Source organism: Gymnodraco acuticeps, unplaced genomic scaffold (assembly GCF_902827175.1).
Source record: "Gymnodraco acuticeps unplaced genomic scaffold, fGymAcu1.1, whole genome shotgun sequence".
In the NCBI taxonomy this organism is placed as follows: domain Eukaryota; kingdom Metazoa; phylum Chordata; class Actinopteri; order Perciformes; family Bathydraconidae; genus Gymnodraco; species Gymnodraco acuticeps.
Window position 1 is genome coordinate 118718 of NW_022990057.1, and position 14010 is coordinate 132727.

At 41.5% G+C, this 14010-nt stretch overlaps 1 protein-coding gene across 1 annotated transcript; it reads right to left on the reverse strand.

Moving 5' to 3' along the window:
• Positions 1-9326: 9326 nt before the first annotated feature.
• LOC117545969 (zona pellucida sperm-binding protein 3-like) lies at positions 9327-14010 on the reverse strand. Its single transcript, XM_034216018.1, has 10 exons — positions 13914-14010; positions 13666-13832; positions 13472-13575; positions 10593-10681; positions 10325-10505; positions 10131-10236; positions 9943-10028; positions 9653-9744; positions 9518-9584; positions 9327-9450 (listed from the first exon to the last, which is right to left on the reverse strand). The coding sequence occupies exons 1-9, from the start codon at positions 14008-14010 to the stop codon at positions 9520-9522; spliced, it is 987 nt and encodes a 328-aa protein (XP_034071909.1). The 3' UTR covers positions 9327-9450; positions 9518-9519.

Here is a 14010-nt window from a genome sequence, read left to right on the forward strand (position 1 = left end):
AACGAGCAACACCTGTGTGAGAGCAGGGCAGCATCTGTCTACTTATACTGGGATGTCATTTCACATTCAATTTCATTGTAGAGTTTTCATTTGGATCATTTCTAGTAAACTTATTCAAGTACATTTTTATTTATCTGCCAAATTGCTTCTTTTTTTTTGTATTCTACTGAAATTATTTTTCAACAATTACCTGATTATTTTATATACAACACTATTTATAAAACAATACAACAATTCAGATGAAACTACAACTGCACTTTTCTCAAATCAGCCCAACCATAACAAGCTTCCAAGTCAATATACCTACATGTTAGTAAGTCAGAGATGTGCAACTACATTTAACCTTTTGTTTTACTTTTGTTTATAAATGATTATGGGAAGTGCCCTTTTTCCCACTTGAGCTCCTGCCCCCCAAAATGTCTGTGCACGTCCCTGCCCACACACACATGCATGCGCCACACCCCTCTCTCTCTCTCTCTCTCTCTCTCTTAAAGTGATAGCGATCTCACTCTGCATGACCTTTAGCCCGATACTAAAGCTTCCATGGTGGCTTAACTCCCGGGGATGAGTTGGCTGACGCGCTATACTGTGTTTATAGATACCGGTTGTGCTGTTATTGTAATGGCTTGTAGGCTTGTTATCGGATGTGAAATAGACAAAGTACATTCCATTTATTAAGCAGGTTTTGAACATCGTCAAAGTGAGGTCCATACAATTATCCATTCCATAACAAACATTCTTTATGGCACTCGCTGTACAGCGGTCAAAAACCATTTGCCCTTCCAGGGTCAGATACACTCAATCAGATGACAAAACAATTACAACAACAACTATTTTTAAATAAATGTCTCTTACACTTTAATGTTGGTAATTATCTTTTTGTTTCTTTTTGGACTGACTGATCTATACAGAGGCCACCAGAGGCATCTGACTCATAATGGAAGTTTGTGATTTTGAGGCTATTTCAGTGAAACAAGGCTGTTTTTTGAAACATTTGGCAGATTTATGCTTAAATTCTCTGAGAAAGTTACTGAAGGATACACTTTTGTGTATAAAAGCTGAAAAAGTAGATAATGAAGTACTTTGTGTCTGTGTGAAACCCCCATACAGAATGTCAGTCCCTGTGTAAAACTTGTTAGTGACACTCTGCAGATTTGTGTGTAATTCTCTCACAAAGGAACTGTAAGATACACTTTTTATGTATGCAAAACATTAAACATTTCTGAAAATAAAATACTTTATCTGAATACATTTTCTTTAGAGGCACTTTTTGATTTTAACACAATTTCAAAATGGATCAATCCTGTTTTGTTGACATCAATGCTTTATTCTCTTTTCTTGTGTTACTAAGATACTTTTAGTTACACTTTAATGGATGCAAACCTTTTTAACCGGGTAAAATATTCATTAATTTGTAAGGAATTTGTTTTCTTTATGTCTCTCTAAAAGGCAAGTTTGTGATTTTAACACTGTTTCGATGAAACACAGCAGTCTTGATAACTTGACATGACTCACATTACTTTTCTAAAATATATGTTTTTTAGAAGCGTTACTTTGATTTCTTCATGTTATTTTAAACACATTACTTTTTCATATTTTTTCAACATACTGTGATATTTTGTTTTTTGTCTTTCTCTCCTTTTTCCATTATATTTTTTGAAAAACTACATAGTGATTTCTAGCAAAATACAACATGCAACTAATACATTATACAAATTACGACTTTTTGCGATATTTTCAACACAATATACTTGTACCTTTTTTTTTTTTACAGGGCTTCAAGATATTTTGCATGTCATGCATAAACACGGTGTCGTCTTTCTTGAAACTGACGTGCTGTCCGTTTTACAAAACAAGTTATGTTTTCTGCTTCTTCATCCTCTGAATTTTCCTCCCCCGTCCCTCTTCCTTCACCCCTCACAACAACAATCTAGGTGGATCTGTGAAATGAAACACCTCTTCCCAAAGCGTGACTTCCCCATTGAGGGGATGCGTCTAGGGCAGTAGGGTCTAAATCGATTGGCCAGATATACTAACATGCAGAATGTACGGTATGTTTGAAAAAGACTAACCATTTATCCAGTTCAAGCTGTCTTTAAGACGTGACATCGCGCACTGACTATTTCCCGTAAAATCGTGAGAAACTATTACTTATTCTTAAATTGGATCTCTTGCTGCATGGTTGAAAATGATAGATGAAAAATAACTTTTTTAAAAGAGTCAAGTTTTTCAAGATCAGATACAGGTCAAGAAAATGCATAGAGGAGGTATGGTGCTGGCTCATTAGCCCTCTCACTCACTCTTCTTAGATTGATCCTGTGCAATTATAGTTAATACAAGTAATTACACATTAGTTCACAAATCCATATACTAAAAGAGAATACCCTTAGGTATCACTATTAAAACCTAAATAAGATCTTTTGAAAATAACCTCTTTGCAAAACAGATAATTCTTTAACAGTTTCCCAAAACTTGAAAATAAACATCCTTAGCCAGCACACACCATTTAAAACAAACCCTGAATCAAATCTAGAGAGGACAATAACGTTTTTAGATGTCTTGGTGAGTGAAAATTAATGGCTGTTTTTATTTAATTTGAGTTTATTTCTTTTTTAAAAACTAACTTCATTTCTCTCACAGAGAGTGTCTTAATTAACATAGGCATTTACACCCAGGCTATCTCAACCCCCCACATCTGGTTGTGTGTGTGTGTGTGTGTGTGTGTGTGTGTGTGTGTGTGTGTGTGTTCCCCCTCCCCTCGGCCGCCATTTGACTGTAGAGGATGTCAGACAGCTCCAGGGGGTTTTATGGTTTCTCCCACACTTGTCCTGACTTGTCTCAAGCATGTCCAGACTGTTCACAAAACTTTTCACGGAACTCTTTAGAGCAAAGAGGGGTTAGAGAGATTTACAGAGGCTGACATTACTTTTTTTTAAATATATGGTTGTTAAATGTCATGTTATTTACAAGTATTTGTAAGTTACAGTCAATACTGTATACAGGATTAGGGGGCACAGGAAGTGGTTAGGAGGCGGGACATGGATCCTATGCATACTAATGTGATTGATTTTAAAATTATTATTTTATTTTATTTTTCTCATTTTTAAATTTATTTTTTTATTTTATTTTTGTAAAACCGGAAGTGGGGCGGGACATCCGCCGGAAGGGGGCGGGGTTTATACCGGAAGTGGAGGCGGGACATCCACCAGAAGGGGCGGAGCTTAGTCAGAAGGGGGCTGGACTTCCGCCCGAAGTGGGTGGGGCTTAAGGTGCGGGACTTCCGGTGGAAAGGGGGTGGGACTTAGAGGTGTGACCTGTCACTTTCTATGCATACTAATGAGACGAAAGTGGCATTAGTACTACTACTGGCAGAGCCGAGGCCACAATCACTGACTGTGAACCTCCAGTGTCTCGTAGGATGTGGACGGGTCTCTGATCGTCTGACTCACCTGTTAATGATATCAACCCATCGAACACAAAAGGCCTGAAACAGGGATCTATTTCCTCATCATTGTCAGATGCGGGAGTAATGAGTGGGTTGGTATTGATTAAGCCGATGCCTTTCGGCCAAGTCATGTTGGGTGGCTGCTCCTTCCGCTTCAGAATCATACAATTACCAATAAGATGCCCAAGCTGATGACAATAGTGACATTCTCTCTCCTCTTTGTTCCTCGTAAATACTCTCGCTGACTGACCAACAGGTGCACCCGGCATGCGGCGAGAGTTCTCAGCAATAGCCGGAGAAAACACCGTTTTATGCATTAGCACATATTCGTCTGCCAGCACAGCAGCTGCGGAGAGAGATTGCACTTTCTGGTCATTTAGGTGCCCCACAATACGGTCAGGTAATCCCCTCTTAAATTCCTCCATCAGGATTAATTCCTTCAAGGCAGAGTACTCTGCAGCGTCACATGACTCAATCCATTTCTTTAACAACATCCCCTTCTCCCTGGCATACTCGACATGTGTTTGATTAGCCCCCTTTCTGTGACTCCTGAACTTCTGCCGATAAGCCTCGGGAACTAACTCATACACGCTAAGTATGGCACGCTTCACCAGGTCGTAACTTAGGCTGTCCTCCAGTGAAAGAGCAGCAACCGCCTCCTGAGCTCTCCCGTGAAGTTTACACTGCACTAACAGAGCCCAGGCCTCAGCCGGCCACTGTAATGCCGCTGCCATGCGTTCAAACGCACCAAAATAGGCGTCCACTTCAGCCTCACGGAAAACTGGCACTAACGCAAAAAATGTTCCTACATTGAAGGCAGGTGGATGAGAAGAAAGTGGAAGGCTTCCTCCGACATGGCCAAAAGCACCGGAGGCGCGCAGCTCGGAGTCTAGCTCCAGCTGACGTATCCGGACTTCCTTGTCTGCCTCGATTTTCCGGATTTCCAACTGGAACTGCCTGTCTTGCTCCCTGTCTTTAGCCTTTAACTGAAGCCGGGCGAGACGGATTTTTAGTTTATTCCCTTCCCGGGAATCTGTGCTGCCCACAGAAGAGGGTGGACCTCCGCGAGGCGGCAGGAACCGTGCTTCACACGACTCGCCCCCCTCGCTGTCATCACTCTTTTCCTCGGTACATATAAACTTTGCCGCCTGCCTCTGACTTAACGGGTCTTCAGCTAACACATCAGACACTGGGAGCTCAACAGGTACAGCCAGTACTAGTAATTCCTTCTTCACCATCTCATCCACTACCACTGCTTTCAACTCTTTTGTTAACATCTGCCGGCTCACCTCAAGACCGAAGTGCCGCGCTATCTCCAGTAATTCGTCCTTTTTACACCGGTCCAACTCCTCATAGGACGGCCAAACCAAGAACGATTCTAAAGTGAACGATGCCATACCTGAGTGTACCGCCCACACGTTTTACTCAGTTTTCAGCCACAATAACACCACCTATAACCCCCGGAATCTATTTAGAGATCCCGGACGAGTCCCCACGTGTTACGTTCCCTCTTTGCTAGGGGTAAAAAGGGGAAACGACACGACCAGTTTGTAATTGGTATTGGTTACCGGTGGGTTTATTTATGACTGCAAGTAAGCAAAATGATGTACACAACCAGCTTGGCCCAAGTGTTGGCAGGACATTAAAATGTCAAACTCGGACTTCATGTTAAGGACATTTCGGCCAGGGTTTTAGAGCTATATTTGTTTAAGCACCGGAAAGGGCAAAACAGGAGAGTGTGTGCACCAGTCTGCCTTGATCTGTAAATTAATGTCCGTGACACTCACAGTATCTGCTGCCCGCAGCTGTTTTATAGAAGGAAAACCTCCTTCACTTCAAGAAATCTCTGCAGCACCAGGAGGCAGCGGGAGGGTTAACTCAGCCTCTGAGAAGACGAGCGTGCAGTGCCTTTCACGCACCGCCTTCACTGTGGTTACCTTCAGAATCATTAGTAAGGCTAAAGAGCGACCGCAGGCTGATGTGTTTTAACCACACACACACACACACACACACACACACACACACACACACACACACACACACACACACACACACACACACACACACACACACACACACACACACACACACACACACACACACACACACACACACACACACACACACACACACACACACACGCGATTTAAACGCAGACTTTTGTTCCTCCATGTTTCGTTGTTATTGTTTCACTGAGCGAGCAGACCCGCGATTTTTTTTCAAACGCTTTTTTGGTCCATCTGCGGCGGTAATAGGTTTTGTGGGCTTTGATGATTTGGCTGTACCTTTAGTAATGAATATTAAATGTTGTGAGGAAATCTTTACACCAATAATTCCAATAAGTAATCCAAAATGTATTCACTTCAGGTTTATGAAAGTAACTGTAATCAGATTACTCGTTTTTCAAATGTAACGCGAGCTGAATACAGTTACTTGATTTTTGTATTCTGATTACGTAACGCCGTTACATGTATTCCGTTACAACCCAACCCTGGCAGTAGGTCTATTCAAATTACATTCGGAGGCATTTTGATCTGACCGCGGCCACGCTGATAATTACGGTGGCCCTGAAGTGCAAGACACCACAGCATTTCAGAAAACACTACAGCATTTCACAAAACACTACAGCATTTCAGAAAACACCGCAGTATTTCAGAAAACGCCACAGCATTACAGAAAACACCACAGCATTTCACATTGGACGGAAAGGGTATTCCTTTAGGGAGAACACTTCTTGTTTGTGATTGGACAGAGCCAGCCAGAGAAGCACTGCTGTGATTGGTTGTTTTTGCTGCCAGTCACGAAATGACGCTTCGTGATTGGTCAACACCCGACAGCGAAATATGTCCCAACACATCAGCCGTTAGCACACACTCAGAGCTCACAGCTCCTCATATCTGTTCAGAAACTGGACACAAGTTAAACATGTACAAACCACAGACTGTCTGTGTCATGGCGAATACAGTCGCTGCTTTATTTATGTCTGTATGACGTTGTTGTGAGTGTGGACAGAGCAGCAACAGGTTAGTTTAGCCTGATGGGTCCGATTCCATTCAGAAAACACGCATTTTAAAAGCTTTTCGCCTGCCGTCTTATCTGCAGACTTGTCAAAGCGTTAATTCATGGTTTTTACTAACCGTTATCAATATGTAGTTACTTCGGCATCACTTTGAAACGTGTATTACAATTAAATCACGGTCAAATATGTTCATTTTGTTGTAGTTGGTATCTCCCATAGGATTTACATGGAGATACGCCCCGCCCCCTCTCCAGCGCCTCTTGTTTGAATGACAGGAGCAAACGGACCAAACACAGCTGACAGCCACGGTGAAACTCGAGCGATTAGAGCGATGCGAATATTGGGTAGTCTACCATAGTATTTACATGGAGATAAGCCCCTTAAAAACCATGAATTAATAAAGCATTAATTCTGTGTTTACTCCTGTCATTCAAACAAGACGCTGGAGAGGGGGCGGGCCGTATCTCCATGTAAATCCTATCGGAATCGGATCGATCAGACTAACTAACCTGTTGCTGCTCCGTCCACACTCACAACAACGTCATACAGACATAAATAAAGCAGCGACTGTATTCAAAATGACATAGACAGTCTGTGTTTTGTATATGTTTAACTTTTGTCCAGTTTCTGAACAGATATGAGGAGCTGTGAGCTCTGAGTGTGTGCTAACCATAGATGCTAACAGCTAACGCCTCGGCTGATGTGTTGGGCCAATCACGCAGCGTCATTTCTTGACTGGCAGCAAAAACAACCAATCACAGCAGTGCTTCTATGGCTGGCTCTGTCCAATCACAAACAAGAAGTGTTCTCCCTAAGGAATACCCTTTCCGTCCAATGTGAAATGCTGTTGTGTTTCTGAAATGCTGTTGCGTTTTGTGAAATGCTGTTGCGTTTTGTGAAATGCTGCGGCGTTTTGTGAAATGCTGTGGCGTTTTCTGAAATGCTGTGGCGTTTTGTGAAATGCTGTTTTCTGAAATGCTGTTGCGTTTTCTGAAATGCTGCGGCGTTTTGTGAAATGCTGCAGCGTTTTCTGAAATGCTGTTGCGTTTTCTGAAATGCTGTGGTGTTTTCTGAAAGCTGTTTTCTGAAATGCTGTGGTGTCTTGCACTTCAGGGCCACCGTAGTGATTATAATGCCAGATAATTTGCACACCTTTAGTGTAGAAAACTCCCCCACTACTTAGACTATTCTTTGCACCCCTCTTCTAGCATAAGCCCGAATGGTCTCAACCATATTGCATCAGTAACGTATACTTGTTACAGCAGGATCAGTTGTGTGGTGGGGATACGACCCGTATATATTTTCTCAAGCCATGTTCAACATTTAGCTTATTTAAAGGGGAACCATCAAGCAAAATGCACTTTGTGATGTCTTTTATACATAAACACGTGTGCCCGGTGCGTCGGGGAACTCACGCAGCGTCAGAAAATAAAATCCTCTCTTTTCCTCCATACCCAAATCTTTTAAAAACGGGTGTACAACGAGCGGATACAGATTATATCCGAACTGTCAAGTCGGCAGCGGACCCACAGAAAGTTGCTATCAGAAACAATGCCTGACGTGTTTTGGCCTTAATCTCGTCTTTGTTTACATTAGCAAGCCTCGCTAACACTCAGAGCTAACCTGTACTGGAGAGCACATGTTTAAAAAGCAGGAAATAAAAAAAGGAACTCACCTTGTGATAAACCTGCAAGAGAAAAAGCATTTGAGCTCCATACTATTTCAGAAATAATACTTGACGTGGTTTAAACAGGATGTTGTTTTATCGCAACCGAATTTAACTTTATCTCCAGTAGAATTCTGATCAGGCATTAGCTCCGCCTCCTCTTTTTTTTCAATTAAGGATCCAAGATCCACGTTTCTTTAACAGGGCTGCAAAAGAGGGGTATGAGCAGTATGAGGGATGGCTACAATGGGTGATCCGTTTGGCATTTTGAAAAAAAAAAATTCACAGACATGTTTTGTGCAACATATTTCTCAAATATAGCAAGATAGGTCCACTTTAATTTGCTTACTTTAACATCATTTTTCATGGTGGGGCTAAGCCATTTCTTGGTATGTATAGCCTACCCCAGCCATACCCTGGCGCCGCCACCGAGTGTATCGTAGTGCCAAGCCATGATTTTTCATTTGAGCAAATTTGGCTATGGAAATATTCAAGTTATAACGTTCAAGATATTAAATGTGCCTGGAAAAAGTAGGCCTATGGCATTAAGGGGGATCCCAGAGGTTTTTTTTTTGTGGGTGGCCTTTATCTGTTCAGTTTTTGTATGCTGCATATGTAAAAAAAGACAGTTCCTCTCCTAGTTCAATACATATTGGGCTAAATCATTGTCACTTTAGTCATGAACAAAAACATAGTTCAGCTAAGGTGAATAGGAGTGAGAGTGTATTATTTACCAAGAATCAGTCTGCAACTTACATAGAGTTTGATAATTACATGTTGAACCTTATGGAACAAGTCCATACACAAAACAGAAAGGTCCAATTGAGTATAGTGCTGAAAAGCTTTGAATCCATTCTCTTCATTGTTCAGCCATAATATTCTTTGGAAAATCACTGAGTTTAGCCTTGACCTGCTTGAAGAATACAGAATAATAATACTTACATGATAAGCATCAACTGTGAAGAGTTATTGATTGGAAATTTGAACAAAAAGTGTAATGTAATCATATTGCTTTCAAAGATATAGTGTGATCAATATTTCTGGGAAATTGACACAGGAAAAAAAAATTCATGACATTGAATAGACCTGGAAATGTTCCCAGAAAGACGACAAGGTCATCAAGATTCAGTAATACAGCTTAGTTTAAATCATTTCACACAAAATAAAAGTTAAACTCAATAATTTGAGAACTTCAATTAAGTGGTTCAGAAACTTTTTTTTTAATTTTTTTATTGGCCACATACAATCTGCAATGCAAAGAGAACCAAGAATAAAAACCAAATTCAGATTGAAGAACCAGTCAGCAAAATGGATCCATTCCTGTTGGGAGAACAACGTTTAATATAGCCGTTCAGAATAAATGTATATTGCAATACGAAACCCTTACCTTCAGGAATTCACATCTGTGATGGTAAATGGCCCAATGACTGCTTTTTGTACCATTCCATGTTTCTCTGCAAAAATATATATTTTAGTACAAGTCAACCAAACAAGTGTAATATAGCAGAAGTTGTGTACATACCTGACGCAACACTCCTCTGCCTCCTTGACGTGCATTTCGATTCACAGCAGTCACAAAGATTGCTCTGGGCCAAGTTGTCCAGCAACTCCCAACTGAGTTCATGAAGATTGGATGAAAAGATAATTCAAATGCATCTCAACTCTTCCAAATAAAGATTCCACAAAGTTTGAATAGTTATGAATGGGATCCATCTGTATCTTCAGTAGACTGGGCTTAAGCTGAATAAGTCATCTCATGTAAAATAATGAACTTACAATTCAAATTGTGATACATTAAAGTAATATTTTTACCCATGCCCTTCGACAAAGTGGCAGGCTTTCTTAGTGCTGTCAAGACCATTGGGATCCCAAGCCAAAAGTTTGCAGTGGATAAAGACCTGTTGAGTAGAGGGGAAATATAGGCGTCATGGCATCAATTAATCTCAGTTTCCACAATAAAACCTTGACTCTGAAAAAAAAAAATGTAAAGGCCAAGTTACCTCTTCTCCCATAGCAAACGTAAAGGTCTGAAGTGATAGGCGGATCTCCGATGACTTTTGCCTTGGTTCGAATTTTGATCGTGACGACACACTTTCCAAAAGACATCTGTTGGGTTAAAGAAAATGTATTAGCATTAATACCAAGGTTTCGACCAAAATACCTTTTTTAAATCAATGCTCATTGCCACGAGTACCCTTTATTGGAGATTATAGGGTACATGGTGCTTTCAGGGTACAGCTCTGGTGTGGTAGCAGCTACACATTCCTCAAGAAGCAGCAGCAAGGGCTGATGGGTCTCCTGCACCACACTAGCCATGATGGGGATGATGGAGCCCAGAGGAAAGCGTGTAGATTCAGCAGGGCCTGAGAAGTCGTCTAGGGCAGTAAACAGGAGAAGAGTCATTAAGTTACAAGTCAGGGAGAGCTGCCGTTCGTAGAGAGTTTCTCATGTTTTTTACCCACCATTCATGAGGCCAATGTTAAACTGCAGATCTCCTAGACTGTAGGTTTTAAACACCGGGTCATAGATCGTAGCATACCAGTCTTTGGGCCTGCAAAAAATAAAGCAGAAGGGTACAGAAAATGCTGCAAAGTGAAACTATTGAACTTATGACTCTGTTGCTGATACATTGTTTCATTACCTCACGCCTGGACTATTGTAACGGACTCCTGTCGGGGTTCCCAGCAAAACCCTGAACAGGCTCCAGTACATACAGAACTCAGCTGCCAGGGTTCTCACACGCACCAAGCCCTGGGAGCCCCCACTCTATTCAACCTCCACTAGCTCCCGGTCAAGTCCCGCATCACCTACAAACTCCTCCTCACCTACAAATACCTCCATGCCCTCTCCCCTCAGTACCTCACAGATCTCCTCCATCCATACATCCCGTCCCGCACTCTTCGATCCTCAGACTCCGGCCTGCTCTCCATTCCCCATTCATGCCTCCGCACCTTCGGGGACCGTGCCTTCAGTGTCGCTGCCCCCACTCTCTGGAACTCCCTCAGAAATCCGCAACGCCCCTTCTCTCAACATTTTCAAAATCAACCCTTAAAACTCATCTGTTCAACATCGCCTTCCAACAATAACTCACTCGCCATTACTTTTCTCATTCATAATTCCCGAGATACATCCCATAATTCATCACATTTTTAACATGGAAGTCAAGAGAAACTCTTCAGACTTGAAAAATCTTCATGCGACTTCAACTGTCACTTCATACTTTCACTCAGAAACCTCTTTCCAACTTTAAAATGTTACACATCTTTCTGACATTATTCATATTAAACAACTTTTAAATCAGATTCATACTTTTAGAAATATTAAACATTGCTCAGAACTTGGTAAAGAGGCCTTCTTCAGATTTTAACATTAGTGTGTATTGCGCAGCTCGTTAAGGCTAGAGCGCGTGATTTCACAGCTAGAGTGGAGGACAGCTTGAAATTCGCCTTCATATATATATTTTTTTAAACCTGCCAAACCCTACACTCCTGAGACATAATTTTTCATGAGAAAACATCTCGTAGCTCCATTAAAGCCCATTGTACATTCAGGCTCATCTTTCCTCACACCTTCAGTTAGTTTGCCAAAAATGGCACATTATTGACCCGAAAGTACACAAAAAGCGCACTTCAGATGCCAAGGGTTCTTGAGATGCTTCACACATTGACATTTCACCGATATCTGTTACGGTTATTCAACAAAACGTTCACATGCAAGAGGTTTATCTCTCATTCAGAACAATGGAAAGGCTCTCCTCACTGATTACTGCAAATCACCATGGAAACCTTTGATCTCTGGGCTCAAGCACAGGTGTTTCATAACGTCATTAGCTCAAACATAAACACCTGTGTGATGGAACATGATGATGTCATAACTCCAACTGACATGCTCAGAACGCCACCGAACATCACATGATGGTTAACACTGTGGCCCTGAAAACCTCTACATCAAATCTGATGTTACGTAATGTGGTGTTACTATGGCAGGGATGCGTATCCCTCGCCATAAAACACGATGTCGCTGTAACTCCAATGGACACGGTCTAATCGTCCCCCAATCTTCACTTTTATATCACCGGTCCATGTCTCAACAGCTCTATGCCAAATCTGAGATCTCACCATATGCCGTTTCCATCCCTCGCCTTAAAACACGATGTGATACCTAAGCAAATGGTCTAAAACAGCAGCAGACTTCAGATAATGGTCCGGCCCTCAACAGCTCTATGAGAATTATGGGGTTTTATCAGATGCCGTTTCCCTCGCCATAAAACACGATGTTGTCGTAACTGATATGAAAATGGTCAAAACACCACCAGACTTCATATGACAGTTAATGGTCCAGCCCTCAACATGTCTATGTGCCATTAGTGAATTTTCCTCAAAAGCTGTTGCCATGGCAACGCATCCCTTGCAATAAAACACAATATTGCTTTAACTCCTATGAAAATAGTCAAAAAGTGCTCAAACTTCACATTTGTGCCAACAGTCAAGCCGTGAAGACATCTACGGGACGGTTTTGAGATTTATTCAAATGCCGTTGCCATGGCAACACAATGCTCACCATAAAACATGGTTCTCATAACTTCAGTGAAAATGCGCCAAACTTCACAGGTTTTGTAACGATGAAGCCATCCACATATCGAAGCGTATTATGGGGTGTCAAATACCGTTGCCATGGCGACAGATCATTCGCCATCAACTTAGTTCAATAGTTTGCAGTTCAAATATTCTGCTGCTTTTCCACTTTCTTTTCTTATCACACATTCAAGCCCCCAGTGTTCATGTATTATTTCAATCTAAATTCTTCACTTTCTTCTTACACATTACATTTCAGCATAGCAATTCAACATCAGCATAAAGTATTCCCACTAGCAATTTCAGGAATTGCATTCTCTAGTTATGAACTGTTACTCCTATGTTAAAAGACTTCCTCCAAAATGCAAAAAACTAGAGTGAACTTATGTGTGATGTTCAATTAAAACTATGGGAAAAACTCAATTGACAATGAATTGGGAACAACACAGCGTACCTTAGGGATTGTTCTCAGTAAATGGGTACATTTTTTGTTGAGAATACTTCAATAGATAAAGCTAATTTGGGAATAGAACAGAAACAGGCTGTAGATTCCCTAAAGCAGTCTCCCATTCATTGTCTATATAGCAGCTTCAGACTTTATACCTGATGACATCACAAGTTTGAGACGGACTTCCATGGTTGGTGGCTTTGAGAGGGAGAAGCTTATTATCAAATTGAACTTTCCCAGGCCATGAAAATGCCAAATTGGAATTGTTAGTCAAGGGTAGTGTCAACCTTTAGCACCTTATGTTGGTATGAACACTAACCTCTCATATGCACATACAACTGGGTGGGTGAAGGCCAAATTGTAAGAATCCGCAGAAGCAATGTAGGTCAGATCATTGCTGTACACCAGTGCATCCCCGGTGACCTGTTAGAGAGACAAAGATCCCCCTGAGAGAGCTGTAGGAAATATAGCAGACTCACAGCTTGCAGGTTTAAAATATATATATACACATACCAGTCTCCTAAAGTTACAGTCAGTGAGATCCACATAGAAGTAGGCCTCTCCTGCTGAGAAGCTAGTTGGGAAACAGTTACCCAGACGGAGAAGCGACGTGTCGGCCTGGGGCCGGCTTTCGGTCCACATCAGCGTCACAAAATCTGGCCCACAGTCCACTTTCATGTCTGCAACACAAATAAATTAAGTTTAGACTCAACTATTTGAGTCAATGATAATAACATGGCTTTAATTGTTTCCAGTCTTACCTGCATATACCACCATGGCAGCTGCCAGGCTCAGAAGCAGTGCACCTTGACAAAATGAAACCATCATGACCGAATGCTTGCTACTGACACAGTGCAT